General features: G+C 39.7%; 2 protein-coding genes across 3 annotated transcripts in view; one reads left to right on the top strand and one right to left on the bottom strand.

Moving 5' to 3' along the window:
• Positions 1 to 24,288, top strand: part of LOC126379866 (frequenin-1) — a 217,539-nt gene that overhangs the window by 156,764 nt on the left and 36,487 nt on the right. The window lies entirely within an intron of this gene.
• LOC126379864 (uncharacterized) lies at positions 706 to 1,711 on the bottom strand. Its single transcript, XM_050028833.1, has 2 exons — positions 1,597 to 1,711; positions 706 to 1,520 (listed from the first exon to the last, which is right to left on the bottom strand). Exons 1-2 carry the CDS (start codon positions 1,603 to 1,605, stop codon positions 822 to 824), a joined length of 708 nt encoding a protein of 235 aa, XP_049884790.1. The 5' UTR covers positions 1,606 to 1,711; the 3' UTR covers positions 706 to 821.

Raw genomic sequence — 24,288 nt, forward strand, 5'->3', positions numbered from 1 at the left:
ATGTCTGCATCCCTGCCAATTAATAGCACTAATTGGTGACCGTTCCACTACACTGGAAGCCATAACATATTGAATCGTCTTCGCCAAAGGCATTAATCTAAAGTTACTTATTTAATAGGGAACTTCTAGTGTGAACCAAGACCTTAATATCGAGGAACGTGAAATGAGACTGATGATCCTACAAGAGCTGATAACAGGAGTAACAGAAACCCTCCAGACATTGCTAGCACGCGAACAATAAAGTATATAAGTAATTAGGAAATATAAAGAGGTATACAGGCTGTTAGTGGCATCGTGACGAATAGGTACTTCTTCTTCTATCGTGTGGGTTGTGAGATGGATTACCAAACCTTATCAACCCTGGTGTCAGGGTTACTATTGACCCACCAAAGGCCCCTGACGTGACCCATGTAACGACTACATACGTGTAATTATAACAAACATTTACAATAATTAGTATTTTTCACAATATTTAGTTCAATTACACGCAGAACGCATTCATTGTCAGCTAAGGTGTCATCTAAATTCGCTAATATTACCGTATAGCGTATACCGTATACCGTATAGCGATAGGAAAAATATCTACTTACTTACTCGTAATCAGGTTGTTATTTACGTTATTTACTACTGGAAAATCCACGGGCAAAAAACATTTTACGCCACTGCCGAGATCTTAGGAATATTATCAACAATAAAACACAGATATCAATCAATCATGTTCATAACGTCAATTGTTAGTAAAATTATATGTATATATACAAAAGTACTAAACATTACCCATATCGACATCCCCTAGTGCTTCTACTGTGTATGTTGATAATTCAAGGTACAAGTTCATAGTTGTAAATATTATTTATTAGATTATTCTTGAATTTAACAACTTTTTCCACATTTTTGCTTTTTAAACCAGTCACTGTTCTATTGTTATCTATGATTATTAACGGACCAGGTACATGTGTTTTTTCGGCATCTTTCTCTTTTTTCAGTTCATCATTTACTTCCTGTGGTTTATTCACGAAATATATTTCGGGCATATTTACACCATCCTCTATATCACTTGATCCGTCTTCAGAAAAAATAATATATACAACCACTTTTTTGCCTTCTTCTCCTCGACCAATTTTGATATCAGGAGGTGCAGCCGCTACTAATACCTTGTAGTCCTTGTAGGGCTGCTTGATGATAGGCAAATTAAGGTAACTTTCCCCTGTCCACACGGCATCAGCAGAGTCGTTCTTTCCCGGGATCTTGATGGGGAACATCATCCGGGCCACCTGGTTGGAGCAGCCCATGCCCAGCTCCGGAGGCGCGCCAGGGAACGACTTCGCAAATATTTCTCGTCTGAGAATAGCTTCTGGTGTGAACTCTTGTGATATTTTTGCAAAAAGGGCGCCAAAAGTTTTCGGATGAACTTCTTCTTTGTATAAAAGTGGTTTAAACTTTACATTGAATCCATTTTTTATTGGAAAACTTTCGATGAAGAAGTCCGTGGAGAATATTAACAGCAAGGAGGTGATAATCTGTAAATTAGATTGAAATCGGTCACTTAAATTTTCTTTGATATGAAATTGTTAGCACGATAAGAAGGGCACTTACACGCTCCATGTGTACCGGAGTCGTGGGTCGTGCAATGATCGCGGTATGCGTGTGCGCCAGTCGGCCGCGCGTCGTAGACTTGGCGCTCGCAAATGCCAGGATATTGATGCTTCTGTTATCACAACATTATTCGACCGAGAATGTTGGACATTTGCAGTAATACCTACTCAATTTAAATTAACAATAGGAATTGCACTAATGTGCCTATTGTTTACGTTGCCTTATGTTACGTCATGCACGCGTATACGTGCCTACGTTTGTTTTACTTTACTCTACATTGAGTATAGCAAGCCGTTGTTAGTTGTAACACCTAATAATGCACATTAGGACGCAATTCTGTCTTAAATCCCTTTTTTCGAGTTTCCGCACCAAGACTGCACTAAGCATGCGAAGAATATCTTTCTGTCTGTCAGTACTAATAGGCAACCATAATATTCTGCGTAGCTACAAGAAACTAGTCAACACACTTACATTTAATAATTCTCCACTCTACCAAAGCTTCGTTACTTGGATGCGTTTGCAATTCTCAAGTTTATTCGTACACGAACTTGTGCGAAGCAGGTAATTTATGTAGGAACAATAAATTCCACTGTAGTGCCAATAAATATGTCGTCACCACTACATCTTACAGATTTCCGACCGAACTAACTTGGGAGTATTGGCTTTCCATAAATCTTGGTGTTTTGAGATAAGACTGTAGGGAATCAATACCTCTTACCGTGTCACGAGTGAGCGCTGAATACAACTTTTTCACGGCCTGAAAAGCAATGTCGTTTTCTTTTCGTTTTCTTAAATAATGGTCTTAATAACTTAAACTAACTTAAATATCAGTTCCATAAAAATGTTTTTTTCTCGTTCAGCGCCCAACTAGTACTTTCGCGAAACTCAAACTATCCCAGAAGTAAGTTTTCTAATAAACTGAATCTGATATAATATGGCATCCAGTGACGTGAATAAATTATTCCTAAGGCTGACCTATTGTTTGTTACTTCTACGTTGTTGAATTTCAAGCTAAGTTAAAAAGGTTCATGTCCTATAAAAGATATACTGATGTATATCTTCTATCACGTTAGTAGATATAAAATTAAAACATGCTTTTTCATTAATGTTAGATCCTGTACTTTTCTGGAACCAGTGTTCATAAACCGGTGGTAGCCTTATAATAGCAGAAAACCTATGATTGATTGTTGTTTCAAACGGAATACACATTTTCCAGCAAAACAGAGAAAATAAAGTCGATCTTTAATGCTTTTTCCCATAGGTAGTTGAAATAGTGAGGTGAAATTGATAAGTGAGAGGTGAAACAAGGGAAGTTCACCAATTAGAGTGGAACAGGAGCCGCGCAGCCACCCCACATGACGAGTTAATCAAAGGCCAGCATCTCTATCACACAGTTCAGAAATTGCAATAGCTAACTTTGTCTGTGCTACCCACATACTTGTTACATTGCGTTGCATTTGGCCTTCAGAACTACTAATTAATTGTAATAGATATTCCACATGAACAACAAGTTCTGCTCAAATGTGCCCTGAGAGAAATTTCGTTTACTTACGTAAATTTGGCTTATTCTGCAGCATTAATCATGAGTGTTTGTTTTCACTTTGCAAAGATGAAAGATCTACACTATTCCAACAAAGCTAATTGTGCAGTTAGAGTTTGGCGTGAATAATATTCGATAATTTGTGTGTCGTTGGTCCTTACGTGGATGTAATGATTTTAAAGTTTACGCCTCTGTACAATATGACTATCTTATAACATCTACGCACTGAAAACTTTACTTCGATTTTTCTTGAAGACAGACAAGCCTAGTCTTTTTCAATCAAGTAAAGTTAATTACTTGCCTACTTCCTTCAAGCATCGCCGTCCTAAATGTAGCAGCGATCACACCGGTTTTGGTGGGTCTAATAAAATCAACTCAAAAAATAATAACAATGCTAATCTTTATCTGGCGACACAAAAGTTAAATACGTTTTATTTTTATTCGTGATACTGTCGAAACATACGTTTACAGTATTTTTTTTTCTCTATACTTGATAGAATCATGGTCTGAATCATCCCTCTTAGTATTCGTTACGATGTCACTAATACCCACCTGTATATACCTACATTGATGTCATATACTCCTACCATTTCTGATGGAATGCTGAATTGAAGACAATTGTAGCAGCAGTAAAATGTTGACTGTGGTATGGCGGGAGCTCCTCTAATGAACCGTACGTTAATGAGATTTCCCATCGAAGCTTTGTGCGCATTCAATTGAGTTTTCGTACAGAACGCAAATAGAATAACTTGAGACTGGTTATGAAGCACGTCATCTGTTTTATTTATACTTACTTACTCTTAAAAAAACTTATTACGGCGCCGGTCAGGAACAATTATTTATTATATACAAGGTGTTAGTGACATCGTAACGAATACTGAGGGGGATGATTCTCAGTTAATATTAAGTGGAATTTTCCGTGGCAAAAGTATGGAACTGAAAATAATTTAAAAAACAAAAAATTCATGAGTTTTCATCAACTCAGAATCATGTTCTGAATCATCCCTCAATGTTTTCGTTACGATGTCACAAATACCTTTTTGAAACCTTCATGTTTGACAACACATTTTAATCATACACACTTCAAGCGTCATATTTTATTTTTCTTTTCCGGATAATTTATACAGTGTCTAGGAGGCACTCCTTTTTTTAGTATTTTTTGTGTGATCCGTTGGCGGTTGCAACGGATCACACAAAATGTACTCATTGGATCATATTATGATCCGTTGGTAATAACTCTTTTTTCATGACTATAATGCGAGAGCGGCGAGGTCTACCACACGCTCTGCAGATGTCGGTGGCAGGTGGTCCGTGCCATCTACGTGTCGGCTGGTTTTTTCTGCCAAGAGGTCAAACCAGACGTTGTTGTTGTCAGAAATCAGAATCATTTATTCAACGTAATTATCATGGATAAACTTGTTGAAGGTCAATATAACATTTTTGAATTTACATCATTTCGCAAGGTGTTATGGCTGAGGAGAAGAAAATACAAGAAACTACAACATCAACACATCTTTTAAAAACCAATGAGGGTATACATTACAAGTTATTTAATAACTAGAGGAACACATTCAATACCAGACATTTTTATCATTTAGGTAGTCATTAATCTTATAATATCTTATAATAAGCTCTTGTCTTTTTTTGTTGTTGTTGTCTAAACCCCAAAGGCTAGCCGACCGCGTGTATCCCGAGTCACAACGTGGTTTTTTCACCCAGCGTTCCACAACAGACATGATCTTCACACTTCGCCAACTGCAGGACAAGTGTAGAGAGCGGAGAATACCTTTGTTTGTAGCGTTCGTGGACATTTAAATCGTTAGCTCCATAATTGGGTTGCTACTTGTTAATCGTCTTGCAGCATCTTTTCGTAGCAACGGTACTTAAACGATACTTCATTATAATAATAATCTTGTATTATTCTTTTTCTATGAAGTTAGTTCGGTTAAAGTAAGTCTCGTATAAGCCATTACCACAAAATGGTTTTGTCAAAGTTGGTTTATTTCAGTTTGTCACAACATACCTAACATGCATGCAAACACAAACAGTCGTGTACAATTGTAGATACCTATTTGTTATTATGTTGCATGTGAAAACAGTATTGAGCAAAAGTGGTATTTCAGTGAACGTTTGTAAGTTGGTACTTACATAATTTATTAACGAAAGTGTACCTACATGTATGTAAATATACCTTACACAAAATAGTACAGTCATGAGCAATATAATGTACCCACTTTAGGACTCTGTCGCACTAACATATTTGACATTTAGTGACACTTAAAGTTCAATTTGTCAAAAAAGTTAATGTGACATGGTACCAAAGTGTATACATATTAATGCTCGTGACCGTACCAACGTTCTCATACCAAGATCCAGACTCTGCTTTATGAGGTTTTAAAGCTACCAATCCTGCAACAATAAAATAAAATATACTAGATTATCCCAACAGTAGGTAGGTAGGTACCTACTTCAAAAGTCATAACAGATGGGAACTTCAAATAAGCATTTAAGCCAAACATGACCTCTATCCAAAGAATATTTAAGTATCTAGATCTCAGATTCAAAGTGAAATACCTAGAAGTTTCAAAAGTAAAATAACATTGATGATTACGTTACATAGGTAGGTATGCAATTTTAATTAGTATTTCTCGAAATATATCACAATACTTACTTACTTACTTTAATATATTTTTTCATGGCCAATTGTAAGTTGCTCTTGCGTGGAGTAATTACTCAGAAGTTTAAGGCGAAACAATCGTGGCATCCAATGTCCAATTGGTCTCATGTTATAGGTAGGTCCAATCAAGTCGTGTTGTAATAACTACAAAAGTGTCGAAAGGGCAAGAACCGGCTGCATATTGGGCAGCAGGTGGCATAGGGAATAGAAAGCGTAGGTCGACGACTTTGGCCAGTCGCGTGGCTGACGATAAAACCGTGGACCGACCCGAGTGCAACGACCTTGATCTTGATATAGTTCTAACAATACATTCCTTCACCTGGAAATATATTCATATATGAATTTAAAACCCTGTTTATTTTCAGCAAAGTTAGTCACGTGAACTTGTTTGTTATCGCAACTCCATTAATATCAATATTTATATTAATATTTGATCTGGGTAGATGTTTTAAAATTGTAAAGTCGCTAAAACGCTCATGGCTAAGCTTAAACAGTGGAAATTAATTTAATGTGTTTTCATTGCGCGTTTCTCAAAGTTTTGACGAAATAAATATTTAACTTTTGACGCTCGTTCTTGATTAGCCTGAGTATTATCTAAGAAAAGTTTTCGCCCTCAGTTAATGTATCTTTAAGGGGATTTTAAATAATAAATAAATATTTTTTTAATGTTGTGGCTAAGGATTTAATAATCCAAATGCGGTCTGTTAAAACATTCAAGTTCTTGGAATAACGCGCAAGTACCCACTACTTATTCAGCGCGTGCTATAGAAGCCGACCAAGAGATCACGCACGTCATGTCTAACACGATGGGCCTATTACGGGAAATAGGTTGGTGACCCACCTCCTCCTGTAAAGAATAAACGAAGTGGCCCAAATTACTGCATTTTCTGGCGATTTAAGTTGCAACTGACCCACTATAAACATAGAACTCGATTAAGAGTAAAGTTGAGTTTCGTTCTCATTGTGTCCTCGAGTCGGCGGATTAGATTAAATTTAAACATGTGTTACAAGGAATTAAAGACATTTGTATTGTAGAAGTTTATTGCGTGGTGTATTTTGTTTATGTTTTTTAGACTCACAAACTGAGCTTCTAGCCCGTACTGCTAGATAAAATAAAATCGATCGAACGAGTCTCGACTGATACATCACTATACATGCTATGAATGTCACAACACTGGCTTTTGCAATTTGACAGATCTAATACATTAAGAAAAAATTTCAAAAAATATAAGTGCATATTTCTATGTGTCTGCTGGAACCAGCTCCAAAATGAAGACGTGGCCTAAAGGTCTATGTAACCAGGCCAAAAATTCCAAAAAAAAAGATTTAACGTACCGCGCATTTAGCTATTGTTGACCTTTATGTAAGTACCTATATTGAAAATGTATAATCACTAATTGTATTAAACAAAACATTTTACCTATTAGCAACAAAATCATGACATTCCTTTGGTTTGATCGACGTGTGTACCACGACAAATCCGCATTACAGAAGCAAAAAAAATCAAATTGTTCAGTTTGATAGAATAATTTGATCATACTTTTATATGAGAGGTAGGTACTTTACATACAATATTGTCAATTCGGTAGAATTTGTCATAAAATAATTATATTATACGGCTGATATAAAATTAAGTCTGACATGGCAGTATTCGTGACCACGCGAGTTCATGCATGTTTAGACATGTAACACGAACGCATGACAGCAGAGTTATTGATAGTAAAACAATTGTATCGAAGATCATGAATGGCAAAGAGCTCTCAATCGATTTCAGTTATTGGAACATACTATGTCAACAGATCTTGCCGTGTCTGAATCCTTGTCTATCCGCATGCAGTGAAATACAATCAAATATAGTACAATTAAGCATTCAATCTACGGGCGGCATCATATTAGTGCGTTGCGTCGTCGCACGAGTGCATACTCAAATTGCGTCGTTAAACTTTCAACCTCAATATTATACAGGGTGTTAATGACACGTAACGAATACTGAGGGGGATGATTCAGACCATGATTCTGAGTTGATATCAAATGGAATTTGCCGTCGGAAAATTCATGATTTTTGTGTTTTTTTAAATTATTTTCAGTTCTATACTTTTACGACGGAAAATTCCACTTGATGTCAACTCAGAATCATGGTGTGAATCATTCCTCAAAGTATACGTCACTAACACCCTTTATAGAACTAAATGCCGTGTAACTTATTTGATGTAGCCGGTTCATGTATAAAGTCTTTCTTTTGTACCGATGGTACATTTTAATACCCAATCACAGCCCAATATTGTTAGGGATCCACAAAGCACAATGAAATAAAGGTACGCTGGACTCGAAACGAGCCCAAAAGGTGAATATTCGGACCTGTCGTAATGAAAGGACTCGTCAATCTGCATTATTCGCAACTACCTGCCTAATCGAGGAGCTCGGTGGCGCAGCGGTAAACGCGCTCGGTCTGCGATTGTTGAAGTTAAACAACTTTCGCAAAGGCCGGTCGTAGGATGGGTGACCACAAAAAAAAGTTTTCATCTCGAGCTCCTCCGTGGTTCGGAAGGCACGTTAAGCCGTTGGTCCCGGCTGCATTAGCAGTCGTTAATAACCATCAATCCGCACTGGGCCCGCGTGATGGTTTATGGCCCGATCTCCCTATCCATCCATAGGGAAGGCCCGTGCCCCAGTAGTGGGGACGTTAATGGGCTGATGATGATGATGATGATGACCTGCCTAATTACTCGCAAATTGCGCCCAGGTTAGTAAGTACGTTTGTTAGGAAGGCACCTCAAAACTGTGACAAAAACGTCTAGACTCAATGAGAAAAGTATTACGTTTCATTTATTTCATGCTAAAGTAGCGGTTTATAAGCTAAGTTCACACAAAATCTAAGTACCACAGTGTTATGTAAATTAGGTTCACAATAAGTACCTATAGTCCGTGTCACGAAGAAGTCTGCATAGAATATTATGATTTGTCAATTACTTTCATTGAAATCCGTCTTCTTCCGTGACCCAGATTATTTTTTTACACCTAGGTTATATATTATTTAGTCGTCGTATTGTAATTAAAAAAATTACCATGTATATTTATTCAAGAAATATACATAATATTACTTATACGATTGTTTATTGCTGTTCATTTTAACAATTGTAGGTACAAAACGCTGCGATAGGTACGCACGATAACGCTGCTATTTCGATGAAAACTTTAGCAGCGTACTATTGTTGAAGTTTACATTGAAATGCGTACGAATATCGTCTCATAAAAGGTGCCCTACATAGGGAAGCATTACACATACACAAAGGTTCTTTTTATTAAAAAGTTTATTTTTCCCCGGCAAAGTACGTAACTCTTTCGTTTTGCAGGCAAGAAACTGTTGGAATACTGACTTCAAGAGCAGTATACAGCTAGACCTAGTATGGTGTGTTGACTTTGAAAGAGAGCAGCTAGAGCCCCGCTAAAGCCCCGACATTTCCCTATATATTGAGAGGAGAAAAAACATTACCCTAAGCTAAAGGCATCCTAAAAAAAACACTTCTTTAAATATACCTTCACCCTAGACTTCTTTCAGAGGAAAAATGGTAAGTAGGTAGCCAAAAGAAAACTGTAGTGTGTAGTGACTTATTGTAGATTAGTCTAGGATTGCATTCACTAAGGGGTCGGATCATTTTTAAGTTCCGTTGGGTAGTAAAGACAAACCTACCTGTTATCATGCATGTAGAAAAAGAACGAACAGATAATAGAGACAGGTACCTACTTAAAAATAAAGCTAAATATACCTGCTATAAATAGGTATTTTCTGTTAATTTTAAATATATTAATTATGTTCAAGAGAGTGAAATTAAATTCCTTATATTAGACAGTGAAAGTGTCATAACCGATAGAACCCCGTCAAAATCAAATTATATTGTCTTCAAACGCTTTGTTTATTATTAATTATTGGATACACCCTGAAGAACAAGTGTTGTGTCTTGAATCGGAAAGTATACAAACGTAGGATACAAATATAAAAAGGAGAGAAGGAAGCAAAGAACGTAGAGACCATATATTCCACCACGTTACCTTTGCTTTTGTTCCATGCAGCTAATGTCAAGATTATTATATATAGTGTCGCCAAAGGCCCCTCACATTGCACATGAAAGGACTGAAAACCGAGTAAAAGTAACCGAGGCCAACCGGTTAATTAGCCGATCAAAGCAATGAATTATCTTACTCTTCGGACTATCAGGTAATTCAGCTAGTAGTAACTTACTAAACTAAACAAAGCTGAGTCTCACAAAGTTGTCTCGATGCAAAAGGATCACTCGAGCCTCCAGTTCGTGAGTCAAACGTTCTAACTACTAATCATGAATTCTGTTGTAAATTGATAAACAAAGATATATAATCTTTATCGTGTGGGTTGTAAAGTTTCAACATCACTGTAATAACTCTGACACCCGGGTTGTGTCAGAGTTATTATTAGTTCACCAGGTTCCCAAACAAGGCCCGGGTAAGGGCTACGAACGATCCTACCGATATACCTAAATATTTTACGAGGTAAAATAAATAGATAATTATAATCTGACGTGTTGATACAGACAAGTATAATCATAAAATGACGTGGGTACCTAAGTACCTATACCTACCAAACAACACAATATAAACGATATCAATATACAGGGTGTTAGTGACATCGTAACGAATACTTTGAGGGATGATTCAAGCCATGATTCTGAGTTGATATCAAGTGGAATTTTCCGTCGCAAAAGTATGGAACTGAAAATAATTTAAAAAAGACACTAAAATTTTCTTGAATTTGCCGACAGGAAATTCCACTTGATATCGACTTGAATCATGGTCTGAATCATCCCCTTCAGTATTACTAACACCCATGCGTACTTGTATGGCAACCTGTATGTACTTGTATGGGGTACCGTGTAAATGACATAGTAAAATAGTGAAAGGGATCATTCAGCTCATTATTCTGAGATAATATCAAGAGGAATTTTCCATTGCAAAAGTATGGAATTGAAAAGAATTAAAAACAAACTAAAAACACGTGAATTTTGCGACGGAAAATTCCACTTGATATGTACTCAGAATCATGGGCTGAATCATCCCCCTCAGTATTCGTTACGATGTGACTAATACCCTGTATATAACATCTGGAATATTAGACTAGTTCGCTTAAGATAATGCTCTTACATAACCGAGAGGCTCTCTTAACCTTAAGGAAGAAATAATGTTATTTAACTGCCTTTTTATGTCTCATTTATATCCGCACAAATCTTATCTCTGAATTTTACTGGTGTTATCCAGTATCGTGTTTTGAAATACTTTCATAATCCTGAAAGTAAAACCGGCCCACCTTTTTAAGCTGTACTTACTGAAGAGTGAACTACCTATTTACATTTTTACGATCGCTTTTTAATAATAATATAAACCCAAAGTCAGCGATGGGATCCAAGGATTACTTAGAAACAAAGTCAAAAAAAGAAAGAAGTTAATTGCTGACTAGTGGGACTTTAATTAGTGAGAGTGATACCTATGTGGACGGGTGCCTATAAAATCGTACATTACCAATATTCCGGCCTCTGTGGTCCAGTGGTTGAGCGTTGCGCTCACGATCCGGAGGTCCCGGGTTCGAATCCCGGTGGGGACATAATCACAAAAAATCACTTTGTGATCCCTAGTTTGATTAGGACATTACAGGCTGATCATCTGACTGTCCAAAAAGTAAGATGATCTGGGCTTTGGAAGGCACGTTAAGCCGTTGGTACCGGTTACTATTTACTGACGTAAGTTTCTTCTTCTATCGTGTGGGTTGTGAGGTGGAGTACCAACCTCGTAAGTAGTCGTTACATGAGCCATATCAGGGGCCTGACACCAGAGTTGATGAGGTTGGTAATTCACCTCACAACCCACACGATAGAAGGAAGGACCAATATTCCGCGGAACACTCGCGGAACCGCCTTTGCATGTATTGCGCTTCATAAGCCGGTTGAGCGTGATACGTGCGTCGTACATAATCCAGATCATTGCTCCACGCTTGCAGTATGAGGTTTTGCAGCAAGGGTTTTAAATAGGCAAATTACTTTCGACGCGATATGTCCATAAAGCGTTAGTCTGTCAATCTGTCCATCACAATTCTCCAGCTCTGAACGGATCAACCAGCAGTCCGCAAATTTGCATACATTGTGAATTGCGTCGACCTGACACCAAATATCACCTAATATTTGGACAATTAACTATTACTAGGAACACCTCGCAATAACAGTTAAATCACATGAGGGGATAATTCGGCTTATTCAGCATTACACTTAATATTATTTTCAAGTTTTGTTAAGGACCTGCTAACGAGACGCCTACAAAAAAGTGATAGCAAAGTTTTCCTAGCAAACGGGCCGGTTTCCGATCCCAAAGTCCGTACTAACTCGTATTGCAGTTTGGTTTCAAGTTTTACGTATAAAATACGACTTATTTAAACATTTAATAACAGAAGTGTCTGTGAGGGAATGTACAAGACAAGTACGCACTTGAATTAAAACTGTATGAAAAGATTTTTAACTGTAAGAGTATAATAAAGATATGATAATTTCGTAAATATTTTTGAACCTACCAGGTGTTGTGAATTCCGGTAACTAACACAAAACTAGGTACTTATTAAATATTTTCACTTAAATCCATTGTTTTAACAAAATTCTCGGCTATAAAATTGTGGCCAGCCTACTCTCGTATTTTTGATAGCAAAAAGCATTAAGCCGAGCTTTTAATGTATTTTTGGGTAATAAATTATTCTTGCTATTTAGCTGAATAAAACAGTTTTATCTGTATATTTAGTAAGTAAATATATTAAAATTATAAAATATCTATATATATATCCATCCAGCCGTATTCGGCCATGGCGACAAGTCTCCAATCTAGGAACGCCTAAGATGCGCTCTTATATGGCTGACGTAACCGATCTTAGCAGCGAATGTACGGCCACATTCACTGCACGTCAGCACACCTCCGATATAGTTGTAAGTTATGGCCGCAGATGGTCGGGCCTTCAGCTCGTCGCGTTTCAAATCAAGCTCTTCCCGACGTTTCTGTTCAAAGCCATACACCTTGGTGTTCACAGTATGCCTCCATTGCGGCCGATCCTGGGCCAGTATCTCCCACCGCGATGGGGCCACGCCGCATCCTTTCATGTGGCGTTTGAGCACATCTTTGTACCGCAAGAGTTGGCCGCCCTGTTTCCGCTTGCCCTCTTGCAATTCCGAGTAGAAGATGCGCTTTGCTACTCTGTCATTAGACATACGGGAGACATGCCCACACCACCGCAACTGCCGCCTCATCAAATAGGCCTCAACGCCTCCAACATTCGCACGTCGCAGGACTTCAGTGTTTCGAACACGATCGTACCAATGAATGTTTAAGATGTTACGGAGGCAGTTGAGATGAAACCTATCTAACATGCGGATGTGCTTGCGGTACGGGCACCAGGTTTCGGAGGCATACAGGAGATTTGGCAGGACGATCGCCGTATACACAGACACCTTGGTATGTAGCTTAATCTCGTGCGAACGGAACACCTTGGCGCGAAGTTTACCAAATGCAGCAGCAGCGGCTCCAATTCTACTGTTTACTTCATCGTCAAGGCGGCACTTAGACGTTATCGTGCTCCCCAGATATTTGAACTTGTCTACCCGCTTAAGCAAGTCCCCGCCGAGCACCACGTCGATAGGGACACTCAGTGTATCCAGAGCCATGACTTCGGTCTTCTTGATACTGATTTTCAGGCCAAATCGACGACATGACTCGTAGAGACCCGACATAAGCCGTTGCAGACCATCCGGGGATTCCGCCACGAAACACAAGTCGTCTGCGTACATTATCTCCGTGATGGTGGTGTAAGACACTTTGGTGTAGGCTTTTAGTCTGGCCAGATTGAAAACACCGCCATCGGTACGAAAGCGAAGACGGACGCCTTCGGACAGAGTTTGCAAGGTGTCCCGAACTACAACCGCAAAATAAAGGGCGAAAAGAGTCGGCGCTAGAACACATCCCTGCTTGACGCCACAAGTAACACCGAAGTATTTCGATTGATCGCGCCCCATACTGACACAGCATTGCATGCCATCGTGCAGGAGTCGAATTAGCCTCACAAACTTGTCCGTGCATCCCAGTTTCGCTAGTACCATCCACAGAGCTTCACGAGGCACACTGTCAAAGGCCTTTTCTAGGTCAACAAAACAAAGATACAGAGGTTGACCTTGCTCTCTGCTCTTCTCCTGAAGTTGCCGTATAGAGAAAATGGCCTCACATGTGCCTCGGTCAGGTCGGAAGCCAAACTGTGTCTCCGGCAAGATGTTTTCGCTTAGCTTCACTAGGCGATTTAATAGAACGCGAGCAAAGACCTTCCCCGGTGAAGACAGAAGAGATATGCCCCTGTAGGAATTGCAGTCTGAGCGGTCTCCCTTGTTCTTATACAAGGAGCAAATGCGAGAGACACTAAAGTCTGCAGGCACGCTCCCCTCATCCCACATACGCAAGAACAGTCTAAAGATAGTGACATGCAGTTCCTCACCTCCGTATTTCAGCAGTTCACCGGGTACATTGTCAACACCGCACGCCTTCCCGTTCTTTTGCTGCTTAATAGCAGCAACAACTTCGTTCAGCGCCAATGGAGCGTCCAGCTCACTTGTGGTGGGGAGCGATGGCATGGAATTGATGAACTGCAAGTCTGCAGCCCTATCAATATTAAGCAGGTTGTTGAAGTGCTCCCTCCACCGATTGAGTACATCCTGCTTGTTGGTAAGCAGCATCGAGCCGTCCTGAGATCTAAGTGGGATGTTGCATCTAGGTGTCGTCCCAATAAGCTTACGCACCTCACCGTAAAATGCACCCAGCTGGTTCGTATCGGAAAGCCACTGGATGCGCTTAGCCCTGTCAAGCCACCACCTGTCCTTCACCTCCCGCACCAACCTTCGTAGTTGAGTACTGCTACTCTTGACCTGCTCCGTCTGCCGGCCAGGACTCTGATGAAAGAGTGCTCGGTGTTTCCTAATTGCCTCGGTCAGCACCTCGTCGTTATCGTCGTACCAGTCGTTATAGCGGCTGCGTGTTACACCTACCGTGTCTGACGCAATATCGACTAATTTCGACGAGAGCTTTTGCCATTCAGTTAGAGGATCACCACTTTCTGTATTTAGTGTCCGAACCGTGGCACTGATTGCCTGAGCATATTTCTCCTGAGTGTCTGGATCCTGGAGCCTATCTACGTTCAGACGCACAGGTTTCACTCCTCGAGATCTGCGAGGAGGATGCAAACGGAGCTTAAGCTTCGTCAATACGAGCCGATGGTCGCTCCAGCAGTAAGCACCTCTCATAACACGAGTGACGTGAACTTGGGAGAAGTCTGTCTGTTTTATGATGGCATAGTCAATCAGGTGCCAGTGCTTGGACCTGGGGTGCATCCATGTGGTCTTGTATTTGGCAGGAAGCCTAAACATAGTGTTAGTAATAGCCAGTTCGAATTGGGCACATAGCGATAGTAACAATTGGCCGTTACTGTTCATTTTACCAACACCATGTCTTCCCAAGACCTTAGGCCAAGCCTCGAAATCACGACCGACTCTCGCGTTAAAGTCACCCAGCATTAATACCTGCTCACTAGGACGAATCCTAGAGAGGAGCTGCGCGATCTCTTCGTAAAACTTGGCCTTCATATCATCACCCCCGTCCATAGTTGGTGCGTATACACTGATCACCGTCATGAAGTTGTCATTGTCCAGGTGTAGGCGCAAAGAAGTAACGCGGTCTGAGATGTGCACAGGCCACTGCTCCAAATTAATTGCAATGCAATTTTTGATTGCGAAACCAACACCAGATCGCCTGGGCTCGGTAGCAGAGGTACCCTTCCAATAAAAGGTGTATCCGCCCCCGCGCTCCACCAGCTCCCCCTCATCAGCCAAGTGCGTCTCACTGAGAGCAGCAATATCCACATCGTAGCGTCCGAGTTCACGGGCTACTATGGCAGTTTTCCGTTCTGGGCAGATGTTGCAGTCGCGATCAAGGAGGGTTCGCACATTCCATGCGCCGAATGTCATAGTCCTGGTTTTAATATTCTTTAAACTAATATTTTTATTTTGCATCAGTCGACCACGAAATAAAAGATGCAGAGGCAGCCGTGGCTACTACCTCCAAAGGGGGTTGGGCTAAGCATTTGTTTGGGACACCTTTTCTAGTCCCCTCCCCGGCTGAGCGGGGGAAGCAGTGCCCCCCTAAATAGAGCTGCTTCGACACTCAGGGTGCTGCCGAGCCCGCATTGTTAGCCCTGTGCAATGCAGAAGCGACCACTCTCCCTGAGCCGCCTGTGTGCAGTCATTAGCCAAAGCCCAGTTGGCATCACAACCAGACCTCTCTGCCTCTGCCTATCGCCACAGGACGAAATTTGTCGATCGGAGTCCAGACGTCGGAGAAAAGTCATTTGCGCAGGATATATTATAGTGCTCAGGTGTGCGCGCCTACACAGGAGCACTCTCTCGTCCTGATCTCACTATTCCCAGTGGAACGGAAAGCCGTTACAACCAGAGAGAGGTTCGGATGCAGTGTCTGGCCGATAGTAACTGAGCCTTCTACCATCGCCCTCGGCCTTTCACCATGCCTTGCTGTCTCGCCAGATCCGCCAAAACCGGTTGCATATCTGCGTTGGTTTACCTTCACCACCGAAACAGTCTTCATGCACTATACGGGAAGGATCCGTTGTCAGACCTATCGCCTAAGCGACAAGCCCCCCTCTGCCAGGTTCAGCCCGCGAGCCAACGCGGTTTGCCGGGGTGTGGCCTCTGCGTGCACCGCAGCTACTTGGAGCCACTGGCGAGAGATTATGGAACGTTTGTGGCCAAAGGATCATTACCGTCCTCAATGGACTGGCTGGTAAAGTCCCAAAGTTTAGTCTCAAACGCCCCACTACACCCCATAACCAAGTAAGTAAGTATATCTTACTGGAAACAAAATGTTTATCTGTAAATAATTAAAAGAACATATTTTAAAATTAACACACATGGTTATCAATAATATTATACCGTTGTAAGGTGTTTGTATTTTCTTAATGTGCCTCGGCAATTAACGCATTTCCAAATACAAACAAATGGTAATTTCTATGTGCATCAATTATTAAGATTTATCATGTATCAGAATTTGAGTTCAGAACTATAATATGTATGAAAATTAGCTTTGTATTTGAAATGCGATTAACATTAAAATAGAAGCACTGTATCCTCCAAATCCCGCAGAAAGCGACAGGCAATACTTTCATGTGTCAAAGCTTCTAATATCCGCCCTATTTACAATAACATTACGGATTGTAGCATAACTTCCGAACGCCTATTTCCTCTCAACTTGTCTAGCGGATATTCAGCGCCGACAACGGACCATATAAAATATTGAATAACGGTGTTCAAAAGCTATGCAAAGGTGCATCACCAGTTCAAACAGTGCGGGAGTTGGTTTATATTCAATTTGGCGCAATCTCTTTGTGTTCAAACAAAGATTTGCCGCTTTGTCCAATGATTTCATGACATTCTTAAAGATTTTATTTAATAATCTGTTTAGGGTCGCTCGCGTCTGCAGATTTGAGGCTTTACACGTGATGACTGATAATCAAAAATCGGTGACACGTCTTCTTTGACAAATACGCGCCACGCCACGTAGGTAACATGAGTTCCATCATAATGCCTGGAGAAGCCTGAGTAGGCTTCTCTATTCGTGTATGAGGTGAGATGGACCACCAAACCTGGTGTCAGAGTTATTTTTGAGCCGTCAAAGGCCACAGAAATTACACTTGGAACAAACATTATGAGGCATATGACACGCACGCCATGCGCCGCATGTCTCGCAATGTGTGTCTTCGTATTCGAGGGGAAGCATGCGTGGGCTACGCACGTAGCAAACACACACACATAGCAAAGCGTGCGGTACGGCACACGGCTTGCGGGGCACATGCGTCGCAATAGTCGCACAGTTTGTATCTGGCTTAAGAAATAAGCTCTTAGTATCCATAGGCAACGCGTGGTGTCACAGATTAGCACGAAGTAGTTACTACGTAGTACCGTCGTAGTGTGTGTGTGATCTATTCAACTGGCTACGTAGGGAACCCCTGTGTCCCGTGGGATTAATTTCAAATTACCTAGGTACCTATTTTAGATATACGTATAATAATAAAATATACTTTCTTTAAAAAGTAGGAAGGTCAAAAATTCCCACGTAAGATTCGAGTCAGTCATTCAATCCATCTATGAATGTCAGATTTATTATAGCAAAACAAACCATAGTCGCTTGAATTAGCTTTAGAATAAAAATATTGATTTAATTTTACATTGTGTGTCGCTATTATAATAATTGTTCGAGTATTATGAGCTAATCTATTGTGTCGGGTGCTCTTTTATTTTTAAAATACAATGGTTTATTATTCTTTCTATTTTATTCGACTACCTATCTATACTCGCGCGTGTTATACGGTGAAAAATATCCAAAGGAAAAGAGGTATGTCTGTAAGTACGAGGTTTAGAACCGTGGGCGTTTGCAATTTAACCTTTTCAAATGCTACAAGTAGGGAAGTTCAAGTGTGGGACTTCCCTGATAGCATTTGAAAAGGTGCTATAAAATTTACAGTGACGCATGAAACATGTTTATGCATTAAATATTTCATGGAAACTCGGACCAAGACAGTACATTCTTAGTCTTAGGATGGTTACATTGTTATTATTTGTGAGCAAAACAATAAGCTAAGTGTCCCGGATTGTCAGAAAAGTCTATAATTACCAATATTGAACTCTGAAGTAAACGTTAAGGAAGTAAGGTAAGGAACAGTTAGATCCGGGAACGTGGTTACTGTTATCTGCAACTGTTATCTGCGGAAACTGTTATCTGCAACAAAACAAACATAGCATCACGCATGTATCCCCAAAGGGGTAGGCAGTGATGTATATATAACTATTACAATACACTCGTCTCCAACTACTACGCGTATGTGGTCTGCGATTCATAAAAATCTCGCACCTTTGTCCGGTTCTCCCGCTTCCCCGTCCCTGTGTGCAGCTTACATCATACATACATAAACAGCCTATATACGTCCCACTGCTGGGCACAGACCTCCCCTCAATCAACCGGAGGGGGTTTGGAGCATACTCCACCACGCTGCTCCAATGCGGGTTGGTGGAGGTGTTTTTACGGCTAATAGCCGGGACCAACGGCTTAACGTGCACTCCGAAGCAAGGAATCATCTTACTTTTTCGGACAATCAGGTGATGCCTGAAAAGTCCTTACCAAACAAAGGACAGTCTCACAATGTGATTTCGACAATATCTCCATCGGGAATCGAACCCGGACCTCCAGATCGTGAGCCTAACGCTCTAACCACTAGACCACAGAGGCTGTGTGCAGCAATAGGATCTAATATTTTTAACTTAACACATTTCTCGCTCGGATCCGATCGATTGGGGATCGCAATTCCGGACCAATTTTCAAACCCGTTATTTTCGTTTTTTCCCCCAGAACAATACCGGTATACCGGGATTTTAAAAATGTGTTTTTTTTTATTGAAATAATAATAATAACAATATACATTTATATATATTTACAAGCATGCATATGTACTTAATAAAAATTTACCTTAAAAAGTTTTGGTTTCCAACTATGATTTTTATTTATTTTGTAAACAGTGAATGTGTTAAGTGCCACACTAGGACCGCATGGTGGTGCCACCAGAGACGCGCCACCAACAAAAGGTATGCTGATACTGTTTTGTTAGACCTCAGCCAAATTACGAAAAACGACAGCGATTGATACGTCACCCAGATTGACATCTCATACAGTTTTATCACTGTTACTGTTTCACGCCTTTCACGTTTCACGTCTTCGTACCCTAACAGAGATTACCAGCATTCAATTCATGGATATCATTCAATCAATAATACTTTATTACACAAAAACATATACACAGGACATAAACATACGAATAAAAATGAGCACAATAGGCGGTCTTATCATTATATTTTACCTTTGTAGAATATAGAGACAAGTATATGTATAGTAGGTGCATCCATTGTTCCAATGCTGTTTTAATTAAGAAAATAGCAACGTACTTTAGCTTTAGACTTTAATGTAAATGCCAAGAATATTCTACACGAAAACCGCGTCAGAAACTATTTCTTGCGCTTCTTTCGCTGTCTAGAAGTAACGGATATAATAGGAGACGTGTTGCAAGCTATTGCGATATTGCAATAAGATAATGGGAAAAAAACCTAATCACTCTGCGCAACCAAGCGACGGTGCAGTGCCGGGACAGAACAGACTGCCCTGTACTGTTGCCGGAGTATCGATAGTTAGACCATAGAATAAGGTATAATACTACGTATAGAACGGCAACTCTCCGCTGCCCACCAGCGTCTTCAGCTAGGTTTACGTCACTTTCCATCAGTATAGTTCATAATGTTCGAATTTTGAAATTGAACGCTGACGTTCTTTCGTCTGATTCGAATATTTGGTCTCACAGTAAACATATATTTTTCATGATGATTGTTTATCAAAACATGCTAATAATTTGTAATAAAATTGAACCTATATAGGCCCTATAAATAATTTGAACCTATAAATAATGTCAATGCAATTCATTAATTCAGTGTTTTTTTTTTAGTCTACTTATATCTAGAATAGGGACCTTTTAGGTAAGCAACATTATCGATACTTGCTTAATCTTTTTGAGAGGCAAAATGACGTCCAGAGCAAACCTATTTGAATTTAAACAAAATGAAGCTTCTGCGAAGGTCTAAGAGCGATCCCTTGGAGTAAATTGCCGTCTTTGAGCCCGTATCCTAATTGCTATTCCACATGTCTGAGAACACATTTTCGAAATCTTTTGATCTAACATGAAATTGGTTCGATTATTTCCCTTCAGGTTGGATGATCAAATGTCAGTCGCCGGTGTAAAGCCGATACCTTGCAATTCCATCTAATTTGATAAGTGGACCTCGGAATAAACGCACAGAGAAAGATGATCTAATTGGTGGTTACCAACAAACAAGTCCTGTAAAAGTAAAAAACAAACTTTTTGTTTTCGTTAACGCTGTACATACTTAACCCTTTCACGGACAGAGACCATGGGTCATTGATGGTTCATAATAGGTAGTATGACACCTTGGAATCGGAACGTCCGTAAACGTTCTTTCCTTGAAAGTGTTAATATAGGATGAAAATAGATGACATAAACTAACGAATCCCATACATTATACTATAGCAGGTATGGTAAGTACTCTGGTGTGGTAATTTGTCCTAAGAGGTCGCTTACCTACCACCCAGCATACAACCACGATTATCTCCTAAACACCACTACATAAACTGCCTATATACGTCCCACTGCTGGGCACAGGCCTCCCCTCAATCAACCGGAGGGGGTATGGAGCATACTCCACCACGCTGCTCCACTGCGGGTTGCGGGAGGTGTTTTTACGGCTAATAGCCGGGACCGACGGCTTAACGTGCCCTCCGAAGCATGGAATCATCTTACTTTTTCGGACAATCAGGTGATTCAAGCCTGAAAAGTCCTTACCAAACAAAGGACAGTCTCACAAAGTGATTTCGACAATGTCCCCATCGGGAATCGAACCCGGACCTCCAGATCGTGAGCCTAACGCTCTAACCACTAGAAACGGAGGCTGTGCCTAAACACCACTATTCGAAAGAATTTCGGAGAAATATTTTCTTGGTTCATACTCAGATAGATAGATAGATAAAATACCTTATTGAGCACAATGGACACAAAATACAGAGATAAGGACAACACATACAGAAAAGCACAACAGGCCTTATTGCTCATGCAACAATTTCTTCCATTTCAATATTTCATTTTCATTTTTGGGAGGCATTTCTCATGTTTCACTTTAAGTATGAACTTATTTTTTTATATTTATGTATACAGGGTGTTAGTGACATCGTAACGAAAACTTTGAGGGATGATTAAGGCCATGATTCGAAGTTGATATCAAGTGGAATTTTCCGTCGCAAAATAAGGAACTGAAAATAATTTAAAAATGACACAAAAATTTTCATGAATTTTCCAGCAGGAAATTCTACTTGATAGAAACTCAGCATCATGATCTGAATCATCCCCCTCAATACTAGTTACCTGTACGTACTTTTACGGGGCGTAAGTGACATCGAGAATACTGAGGGGAGTGATTCAGCTCATTAACCTGAGTTAATATGAAGTGGAATTTTGCGATGGAAATGTGTCTATTCGTAACTGTAATTTCTTCTATCGTGTAATTTCCACCAAGATATATAGATAAGTAATATCAGAAAACTTGGCGGCTGATCAGACCTTTTGCAGTAGCAGTGAAAAATGGTCAGGCGGAACTTTTGCTAACGGTACCTATACTTCTCCGATCTCGCAAGGAGATAAGGTGTAATTTCCGTTTGTGGCTAGAAGGTCAGCTTTTGACCTCCACTCCAATCGTATTTTATTTCAAACCACTATGTCTTATCAGAGGCTAAACAACCCTGGCGCACAAAATGCTGTACCTACCAAAGTAACATTATTTTTCTTAGATTATATCAAACAGGCAAAAGATAATGAAATTGTCCGTGCAAATCCCGGTTACTTATAAGAAATAATAACAGGAATAAGTATAATGAGGTGTTGATGCCTTAGACTACAATAAGTATGTGAAATATAGACTTTTTTATTAACTTATTACTTCACCGTGGCTAAATTGATAAACATATATTTAGTTTCTTATCATCACCAGCCCATTAACGCCCCCACTGCTGGGGCACGGGCCTTTCCTATGGATGGATAGGGAAATCGGGCCTTAAACCACCACGCGGGCCCAGTGCGGATTGGTGGTTATTAACGACTGCTAATGCAGCCGGGACCAACGGCTTAACGTGCCTTCCGAAGCACGGAGGAGCTCGAGATGAAACCTTTTTATTTTGTGGTCACTCATCCTATGACCGGCCTTTGCGAAAGTTGCTTAATGACTGATCAGTGGATCAATATTCGAATATAATGATGAATTATCTACTTACCTTCTGAGCACCCTCAGGCATGTTCAGTTCTCTTAAATTGTTATACCGGATGAGAGTCAGAGAGCCCTCAGCGCCCTATTTGTCGGGCCAAATGATTTAATTCTCTTTTCTTTCTTCTCTTTTTTCTTTAATTTTCTTTGTTTAATTTTATCTTGTTTTATTTTTAATAATTCTTTATTTTATTTTTGAAGAATGAATAGATTTAATGACATAATATACGGAATATCTATGATAAGAACTTAAAAAGAACATTTATATAAGTACATTATGATAAATTCAACATTTAGTTTCATTCACAGTTAAACCGAAGTGACTTTAATAGCAAAACTTACCCTTGTCAGTTTAACAGCGAAACATTTAAAAGAGCAGTAAAGTTAGCAGTTGCAGTAATAAAACAAAGCCGTTAAACAACTAGACAATCAGTAGCAATAAAATTTTCTAATCAATTCCGAGGTATTTATAGTCCCCGTAATGTTTTCAAGCCAAAATGTGCAGTTAAATTATCTGGGGGGTTAAAATGGCCATATCAAAGCAATATAAGAAAGCAATATTGCTATTTGACATTTGTTTGCATTGCGCACTTACTTTTATATGCGCAAATGTCTCAATATTGCTTTCTTAGATGAATTGCTTCGATGTGGCTATTTGAACCCCCCTGGTGATTAAAACTCGAGCGGATGCGGTTTCATCCCGGTCGTTTGAGTCGTTTCCTATATTCTGGACTGAGTTTAAAAAAACAGAACGATTTTTTTCCGTTCAGCTGCTTTTCAGTTCGGCATGCCTTAAACCGACCGAGAGATTATCGCTTTTGACCAGATGGACCTCATCACCTGTACAGCAAACACTTTTCACCATACGGTTCATCATAACTCATCTTAAGACTTCGTATCAAAAGTGGCTGCAAATTGTCTTGGTGATTAATGCATTCGTAATAATATTACAAATATAACAAATCAACCTGATTGGTTGGTTAGCAACACCTACTGCTCAAAATGTACTTTATTATAGAAGGAATCTTAACGTATAATTACGTCAGAAAATATAACTCTTTTTTGAAGTCGGTTAAAATAGGTAGTGAAACCATTGGAACTCTATTCGCAAACAAAATGTGGCAATCCCAATCAAAAGGCATCTAGTGCACTACTGCTCAAAATGTACTTTATTATAGAAGGACTCTTAACGAATATAATAACGTCAGAAAATATAACTCTTTTTTTAAGTCGGTTAAAATAGGTATCTAGTGCACTAGTTCCCACTTGTTTTGGATTGCCACAAATACGTAATGTTGAAGAATTGATACCGACAAAATTATGAAACCGTTGTTTTGTTATGATAAATACTCTGTCGAATCGTTTCACATTTAGCTAAATATTCCAGTTATTTGCTTCATCGATAAATCAATTTCAATTATTTCAACAACAGTGTTGGAAGTGAA

This window comes from Pectinophora gossypiella, chromosome Z (genome assembly GCF_024362695.1).
Source record: "Pectinophora gossypiella chromosome Z, ilPecGoss1.1, whole genome shotgun sequence".
Classification (NCBI taxonomy): domain Eukaryota; kingdom Metazoa; phylum Arthropoda; class Insecta; order Lepidoptera; family Gelechiidae; genus Pectinophora; species Pectinophora gossypiella.